The sequence below is a fragment of the Vombatus ursinus genome, unplaced genomic scaffold (genome assembly GCF_900497805.2).
Source record: "Vombatus ursinus unplaced genomic scaffold, bare-nosed wombat genome assembly UNPS02014789.1, whole genome shotgun sequence".
In the NCBI taxonomy this organism is placed as follows: Eukaryota; Metazoa; Chordata; class Mammalia; order Diprotodontia; family Vombatidae; genus Vombatus; species Vombatus ursinus.
The window spans coordinates 18,955,187-18,964,537 of record NW_020954567.1 but is presented as its reverse complement, the minus strand read 5'-3'; the positions used below and the strand labels follow the sequence as shown (position 1 = coordinate 18,964,537).

Here is a 9,351-nt window from a genome sequence, read left to right as displayed (position 1 = left end):
TAGAGTAGTTTACCATTTCCTTCTCCTCCTCATTTTACTGATGAGGAAACTGAGGCAAACAGGGTTAAGTGACTTGCCCAGGATTATATAACTAGTAAGTGTCTGAGGCCAGATTTGAACTCAGGAAGATGAGTCTTCCTGACTCCAGGCCCAGCACCCTATCCACTGCATCACTACCTACCATCAGTACTATATTTAAATATAGAGTACTCATAATTCCTATAATATAAAGTTGGCAATGTTTTTGTTAATATTTCTGAAATTGTGCATTTACAGGTTCTTTCAAATAAAAACAATTTTTTGAAAAGAAAACAGTTCCAGCTTCTATATTAAGGATCTGGAGGGCATGGAGTATGATATTCTGGAGGGCAAAGGAGATAGGACTACAACCAAGAATCACCTACCCAGCAAAACTGAGTATAATCCTTCAGGGTAAAAAATGGTCCTTCAATGAAATAGGGGACTTTCAAGCAATATGGAAAAGACCAGAGCTGAATATAAAATCTGACTTTCAAATGCAAGACTCAAGTGAAACATGGAAGAGGTAAACAGGAAAGAGAAATCATAAGAGACTTATTAAGGTTGAACTGTTTACATTCCTGCAGCGAAAGATGCTATTTGTAACTCATGAGTCCTTTCTCAGTATTAGGGTAGTGGGAGGGAAAAAATTATATGTATGTATAGATAGATAGATAGATAGATAGATAGATAGAGGGCACAGGGTGAGTTGAAGATGAAGGGGTGATATCTGGAAAATAAAATTAAGGGGTGATAGAGGATTATACTGGGAGAAGGAGAAAGGGAGAAGTAGAATGGGGTAAATTATCTCACATGAAACAGACAAGAAAAGGCTTTTACAGTGGAGGGGAAATGGGGAAAAGTGAGAGGGAATGAGTGAATCTTACTCTCATAGGATTTGGCTTAAGGAAGGAATAACATACACAATGGGGTATGGAAATCTATCTTACCCTACAGGAAAATAAGGGGAGAAGGGGACAAGAGAAGAGGGGGTTGATAGAGGGGAGGGCAGATTGGGGGAGGGGATAATCAAAAGCAAACACTTCTAAGGAGGGACAGGGTCAAAAGAGAGAATAGAATAAATGGGGGGGTAGGATAGGATGAAGGGAAATATACTTAGTTTTTCACAACAGGACTACTATGGAAGTGTTTTTCATGACTGCACATCTATAACCTGTATCGAGATGCTTGCCTTTTCAATGAGGGTGGGTGGGGAGGGAGGAAGCGAGAAAATTTGTAACCCAAAGTTTTAAAAACACATGTTAAAAATTTAAAAAAAAAATGCTCTAAAAAAAAAAAAGTTCCTCTGATTTCCTGACACATTCTACTTATCCATCCTCATTGGGAAATACGCCATTCCACATAAGTGAATTTTCCAAAACACTAACCATTTTGACTGGAAATCTAAGATGTATTACATGCTTAGTTGGCTTTTTAAAACAATAAAATGAATATAATTTAACCACTTTTGAACAACTCAGAAACATCATTATAAACATCAGTCATTGGTCTGTGACTTATACAATTATATCCTCAAGGCTTAATAAGGTCTGCAGGGCTGTTAGTACCTACAGATTGCCAATTTTTTTGAGTTCTTATGTCTGATTACCTCTAGAAGCACTCCTTCCCTGTCCCTTCCACACCCCCAACATTACTGTATTGCTTCTAAATTGCTGTGGATTAAGAAACGAAATAATAAATTTATTTAGAAGACTGCATTGGCTCAATATTGATTTTCTATGCAAACTTGATGTTTTAAAAAAAAAAAAAGCAGTTCTTTATGGCCTCCCAATGTTAGGATGCATTATACTACATAATGACACAATTTTCATTGTATAATTTACCATTTTCTCCTCCATTCACCCTTAATTCATATTCTCTACACAGTCTTGCAGCCTTCTCATTAATTTCTTCCATGAAACCTTGTTGTGAGGGTAAGTCTGCATCTATAGTTTTATGACGATTCAATATTGCTTTCCCATACTCTGTCCAGGCTCCTTGTAGGTGATAAGCAAGTTTGAGGGTCTCCACCTTTTCAACTAGTTTATCTCCACCATAATAGTCAGCATCTTCAATCAATATCTAAGGAAAGAAAAGAGTATACAAAAAAAAATATATATATATATATCACTCCTTAATTAGCCTATTAATGTAGGCTCCCTAGGACCCTAATTAGCAAGTACGATATGACTGACAGCTGTTAGAGAAAGTCATGAAACGATACTGATTGAATCCATTACAAATACCCGATTTCTAAGTTATGTTGGAGGGGCAGCTAGATGGCACAGTGGATAGAACACTGGCCCTGAAATCAGAAGGACCTGAGTTCAAATCCGACCGCAGACCAAACACCTGACACTAGCTGTGTGACCCTGGGCAAGTCACTTAACCCCAACTACCTTAAAAAAAAAAAGTTATGTTGGGTTCTCCATTCCTATATGGCAATCCTGACTGCCCTGCTATCACACTTATCACCCTGTTCCAACCTATTCCTTAATCCTCAGTTTTATGCCCTATCCATCTCCGAGCAGTTTAATTTGCCTGTTTCATTGAGAAAACTGAAGCTCTCATGACTCTCTCTCTGTCCCTTCCTCCACACTTTAACATCTCTTTCTCCAAGGATGAGGTGGCTCTCCCCTTTGTCCAAGTTAACTCTTCCTGTCATGCCCTTGTTCCCACCCCCTCATACCTCTTCCTGGATCTTGCTCCATGGGATAACTAAGTCATAGAATCATTGATTGTTAGATGGAAGATATCTTAGAGGTCAACCCACTCATTTACAGAGGAAATGGATATCCAAAGAGGTTAATTAATTAATCCAGGGTCACATGGCTAGTAAGGATCTGGGGCAAGACTCAACACAGGTCTTCCTGCTCACTAAGTGATGCTGCTTCTCCCCATCTATCAATCAGTCCTTCTCTTTCCCTCACTGTAAGATCACAGAACCACAAGATCTCAAGCGGAAGAGACTTCAGAAACCACCTAATCCATCTAATAACTCAACAAGAATTCTTTCCACAAGATGATATTTGTAACTCATGAGACCTTTCTCAGTATTAGGGTAGTTGGAGGGAAAATATATGTATATAGACAGAGATATAGATAGATAAAGCGCACGGGGTGAGTTGAAGATGAAGGGGTGATATCTAAAAAATAAAATTAAGGGGTGAGAGGATTATACTGGGAGAAGGAGAAAGGGAGAGGTAGAATACGGTAATTTATCTCACATAAAACAGACAAGAAAAAGCTTTTACAGTGGAGGAGAAGTGGGGGAAGGTGAGGGGGAATGAGTGAATCTCACTCTCATCGATTTGGCCTAAAGAGAGAATAACATACACACTCATTTGGATATGGAAATCTATCTTACCCTACAGGAAAACAGGTGGGAAGTGGATAAGATGATAGAAGGGAGGGCAGATTGGGAGAGGAGGTAATCAGAAGCAAACACTTGTGAAGAGGGACAGGGTCAAAGAAGAGAATAGAATAAGTGGGGGTTGGGATAGGATGAAGGGAAATAGTTTTTCACAACACGACTACTATGGAAGTGTTTTGCATGACTACACATGTATAACCTGTATCAGTTGCTTGCCTTTTCAATGAGGGTGGGTGGGGAGGGAGGAAGGGAGAGAATTTGGAACCCAAAGTTTTAAAAACAAATGTAAAAAATTGTTTTTACATGCAACTGGGAAATAAGATATACAGGCAATGGGGTATAGAAATCTATCCTGCCCCACAGGAAAATAGAAGGGGAAGGGGATAAGAGAAGGGGCGGGTGATAGAAGGGAGGGCAGATGAGGGGAAGGGGCATTCAAAATTCATGCCATGTTGGAGTGGGGGAGGGAAGAGATGGGGAGAAAATTTGGAACTCAAAATCTTGTGGAAGTGAATGTTGAAAACTAAAAATAAATTAATTAATTAAAAAAATAATTCTTTCCACAGATTCTACAAGTGACCATCTAGTCTTTGCCTTTAGTGAAGATGGATTGCAAGGCATTCCATTCCATTTTTGGATAAATCTAATTACTAGGAAGTTTTTTTTTTTCTTTCATCAAGCCTTAATCTGTCTCTCTACAACTTCTACTCATGGCTCCTAGTTGGATTTTCTGGGTCTCTGTGGGAAAAAGTCCAGTCCCCACATGACAGCTCTTCAAATATCTGAAGATAAGTATCATGCCTCACTCCTCCACCCTTCCCCCACATCCTCTCTTCTCCAGGCTAAATTATGCAGAGTTCTTTCATTCGAGCCATCTTCCTATGGAATGTTCTCTAATCCTCCTTTCAACCAGCTCACCCTCTCTTAGATATAGTCCTGGTCATTCATGTTTTCTCTAAAATGGGGTGCCCAGAAATGAACAGTTTGGCCTGATCAGGGCAAAATATAATAGAACTATTACATCCCTTGTTTTGGATACTTGCATGGTATGGCATGAGTTTTTTTGGCTGCCATAACATACGCATGACTCATAATGGGTTTGCAATCCACCAAAAACTCCCACATCTTTTTTTTCTAGAACATCTCCACCACCAAGAACATCTCCTGGCTATAAGTGGGCCAACTATGTTCTAGGCTATTGAAATTCTTTTGGATATATTTTCTGTTACACAATGTGCTTCAAAGCTTTATGTCAACTGCAAATTTGACAAATTTCATCAAAATTCATCAAATTCAAGCAAAATTTAATCAAATGACTGAAAAATAAAGCTGAACAGCAAAGAACCAAGGATGGTTCCTCCCTTAGATAACTATCATTCAAGTTGTTGTAGACCCATTAAAGATGACTCTTTGGGTCCAGCCTTTCAAACAGGCTCACATTCACTTGGCTGTTGTATTATCTTGCCTTTATCTCTCCTTCTTATCCATAAGCTTAGCATTATATGAGTCTTTCTGAAATATTTTGTTGAAATCTGAGTATGTTAGATCTACATTATTTTCCAGAGTTTTCAGTTCAGTTAGTTAGTTACCTTACCAAAAAAAAAAAAACAAACAAAAAATAATGAGGTCAATATGGCCTTATTCATTATGATATTATACTGGCTTTTAATAATCATTGCTTAGCACTTTTAGGGCTGTATCCCAGAGAGATCATACAAATAGGAAAAGGACCCACATGTACAAAAATATTTATAGCAGCTCTTTTTGCGGTGGCAAAGAATTGGAAATTGAGAGGATGCCCATCAATTGGGGAATGGCTGAACAAGTTGTGGTATATGAATGTAATGGAATACTATTATGCTATAAGAAATGATGAAAAGGCTGACTTCAGAAAAACCTGGAAAGACTTGTATGGTCTGATGCTGAGTGAAATGAGCAGAATCAGGAGAACATTATACACAGTAACAGCCCTGTTGTGCGATGACTAATATTGATAGACTTAACCCTTCTCAGCAATACAAGGATCTAAGACATCTTCAAAGGCCTCATGATGGAAAATGCTATCCACAAAGAAGAAAAAACTATGGAGTTTGAATGCAGATGGAAGCATGCTATTTGCTATTTTTTTTTCTTCTGCTGTGTTTTGTTTCCTCTTTCTGGTGGTTCCTCCTATTGGCTCTAATTCTTACTTACTCCATCACTAATGTGAAAATATGTTTAATAGGAATGGATATGTATAGCCTATATCAGATTTCGTGCCATCTTGGGGAGGAAGGTGTGGAGGGAGGGGGAGAAAAATTTGAAGCTCAGAAGCTTATGGAAGTGATTGTTTATAATTCAAAATAAACTAATTGAAAAATGTAAAAAAAAATTTTTTTTTAGTTATCATTTCTTCCTTTTTTGAGTGTTCACTACTATTCCCTTAATAATGTTCTCTATAATTTTTGCCAGAAATCAAGGTCAAATTCATTGGCCAGGTTGGCAGTTTTCTTCTTCTGACTTTTCAGCTTGAAGTCCTCAAGTAGATTTTCAAGGCGCCTAGCAAATACATTTTTACCAGCCCTTATTAGGTGCACTTCATCCATAGTCAAAAGCCAATCATGCTTATATTTTAAACCATGGTCTAGAAATCCAAATCCAATTTATCTTTTTAATGCCCTGCCTCCATTCATCCACAATGAGGAAGCCACTTGTACCTCCAATATCTTCAACTTTCCCCTAAGATTTTAGAACCTGTAGCAATGTTTTTTCCCCCTGCGTTCTTTTGGGTGATAGAATTTTTCCCAGCATACATCACCAGAAGTAGGTTGTTTCAACATCCGCTAGCTTTCCTTTCTTCAAGAAATGCTAACCGTCTGTGACTTAGATCTAAATATTTGGTGTTCCTTCCTTCCTTCCTTCTCTGTGTCATTCTTCCAGTGTCCTACTTCCTGACACAAATGAAAATTCTCTTCTGTTCCTATCTCTGGTAAGAGTAGTAGTGATTGTGCCAGAAGGAAAGCAGGAGGAAAGATGCTCAACCCCCACCCCCTCAAAAAAAAAACTCGATAAACAAAGCACCCAGAGTGATTTGCATGGACCTAGGCAAAGGGGCTCCTAACTCTGGAGCTGAAACCTTTTTCATAGTCACTCTAAATCAAATACTGCAGCAGCCTGAACTCGGTGAGTCGCAGCTCAGGCCAAAGCAAAGGAATTCAAAAGACGGATTTAAACTAAGCCTCGGGGTTTCTGTTGGCTTGCTGGATGCAGATGTAGAGCTGAATGAAAAAAGAATTGAATTAGATCCTGTGGCTATGGATTTAGAAAGCCCAGATGCTCTCCCTTTTGGGGAAAAAGCTGAATTATAGCTTCAATTTAAAGGGCGGCAACAATACAGCATATAGAGATTTATTGCCATGAAAGACAAGAAGATGGCATCACTGGAGAACAGTAGAATGAGGAAGTTAGGTAGTACAGTGGATAGAGTACCAGGCCTGGTGTCAGGAAAAACCGAGTTCAAATCTGGCCTCAGACATTTACTATCTGTGTGACCCTGGGCAAGTCACTTAACCCTGTTTGCCTCAGTTTCCTCCTCTGTAAAATGAGCTGGTGAAGGAAATGACAAACCACTCCAGTGGTTTGCCAAGAAACCCCCAAATGGGGTCACAAAGAGTCAGACACGACTGCAAACAGTTGAACCACCAACAACAAGAATACCAGGAAGGTTGTGGTTGTCGTTTGTTGTTATAGTTTGTCCTTCGTTCTCGATCAGGAAGGTGATGCCACAACTTGCAAGTGAACTGGATTTAAGTGAGGGAGCACTGTGCAAAGTCAACAACCTCACTTCCTCCTCCGGAGCCATCTGGGTCCAGCGGCCACATATAGATCAGAATGACTGGAGAGGGCCCCAGATGCAGTGAGCAGCTCAGTGGAGGTACCAGTAAATGAAGACGCAGCAAAAGAGCAGGTGGCAGCGCAGCAGGAGAGAAGACAGCCCAGCAGAGGACACCGGCAGCCTGAGGTTCAGGATAGAAAGAAGCCAGCTGGAGACATGGGAGGCCGAGGGGAGTTCCAGCGGAGATGCATCTCTAGGAGCAGCAGTTGCCAGGACTCCACGTGTCCCTTTTTCCATCGCTAGTATAGGAATCCACAGGTAAAGCTGTAGAGTCAAGCTTGTATAATTACGTGTCCGTGTGCCAAGTGTGAACTCCTTAAGGGCAGGACTGCTCCATCCCACTGGTGGCATTCTAGGTCTCGCGTGGAACAGACACCCTGTCTGTTTCTGTTTGAGTGAAGCGGTTCTTCTGAGAACTTCAGAGGTGGAAGCAATCTTAGAGATCATCTGGGAAGCCCAAAGAAATTAAGTGACTTGCCAAAGACACGCACGGGACAAGCGGCACATCGTCTGCCTCCAAATTCAGAATTCTTTCCACCGCTCTCAAGCAAAATTTTGAGAAAATTCTCTCAAGTGACCTGGGAAAGTAACTTTCAGATATAACTAGTGAGTCTCTATATAGAATTGTCCAAGGCTTACTACAAGGGAAAGGCTTCAGATGCATTAAATTATACCCACTTGACCGGGGGAAGTGTAAGGAGTCTTTGCAAGTGTGAATAGCTTTCAGCACTTGAAAACATAATTGTTTGCATGTTGTTCCCCCCCCCTTAAAGTGTGAGCTCCACAAGGGTAGGGATGGTCTTCTGCCTCTCTTTGTATCTCCAGGGCTTAGGGTAGTGCCTGGCATACAGTAAGTGCTTAATAAATGCTGGTTCACTGACTGTGACTAACAGATCAGTAGTTCCTTCTAGCCCTGATAGAAGACCCATGGACAGCATTTAATTCTAGGCACCTGCATTTTGAAGAACAAGCTATCTATTATAAAGTCTTACTTGGTTACATTTCTTGAAGTCTGCACATACTGTCTTCATGGTGGTTTCCTTGATGGGACCTAAGATACCATCCACACTAGAAGAATGGAAGGAGGAAAAAAAAAGGCTTAGAAAGAAAGAGGTAGAAAAGAAAATATATCATGTCTGCAATAGATGTAATGATACAAATACATGATTTCTGCTTCGTAATTTTCAAATGCTTCTTCCCAACTAAGTCCTTCATCTTTGTTTGGGGTCTAGATATTTATAAATTCAGGCTCTTACAAATCTGGAACCAAAATGATTTAAACTATCTTAGCTCTCACTAAGGGAGAGAACACGGAGCCATTAGGAATTCAAGTCACCGAGCCACAAGAGATGATGTACTAAACATAGGCCATTCGTGTCCCTGACCTTCAAATCTAGAATAATATTAGAATAATTCTTGTTGATCAAAGCTGTAAAAGTTGAGAACACCACCAGCTCCGAAGTCAGGAGGACCTCAGTTCAAATCTGGCCTCAGACACTTACCAGCTCTGTGACTCTGGGCAAGTCACTTAACCCCTATTGCCCCCCCCCCAAAAAGTGAACAAAAAGAGGACTATTTTTGAATTTCCTCAATTTAAATCTACTGGCTAATCAGGCTAGGGAAAGGATCTCCAGTTTCTTTTTCTGCTGGAGAAGCTGCTTCTAATTTCCCCAAAAGCCCTTGTGATTACACTTTGTGGAAATATAAAGGTGAGGGTTAGGTGCTGTTGGCAGCAAAGTCCCTGAGAGAGAGGCAGAGTGGTGCTAGTGATAAACCAACTTAATGAAGCGGAGAAGAGTTTATCATTACCAGCTGTACTCCAACATGGAGCCACTATGTTGGAAACATATTTAAACAATATTTCAATATCTAATCACGAAACCCCTACTGGATAGGGTCCCTTCTTCCAGCAACCTTTGCCCGTTTAAGTACTCCTTACCAAAAACCGTTTCAAACACTGTCTGCTACAAGCACTGCCCCAAAGAAAAGCTGTCTCCTGCCTGCCCCTACTCCTCTGCAGAGGTGCGTGTTTGGGAGAGGGTGTGTCTGTGGATATGGAACATTATATATAGTCTCATTTTTTTCA

At 40.3% G+C, this 9,351-nt stretch overlaps 1 protein-coding gene across 1 annotated transcript in view; it reads right to left on the bottom strand.

Moving 5' to 3' along the window:
* The window catches only part of AXDND1 (axonemal dynein light chain domain containing 1), a 104,439-nt gene that overhangs the window by 43,892 nt on the left and 51,196 nt on the right, over positions 1-9,351 (bottom strand). The window contains exons 14-15 of the mRNA XM_027868576.1: positions 8,258-8,333; positions 1,863-2,100 (exon numbers count right to left, since the gene is read on the bottom strand). Coding sequence (XP_027724377.1) covers positions 1,863-2,100; positions 8,258-8,333 — 314 coding nt within the window. The remainder of the gene's footprint in view (positions 1-1,862; positions 2,101-8,257; positions 8,334-9,351) is intronic.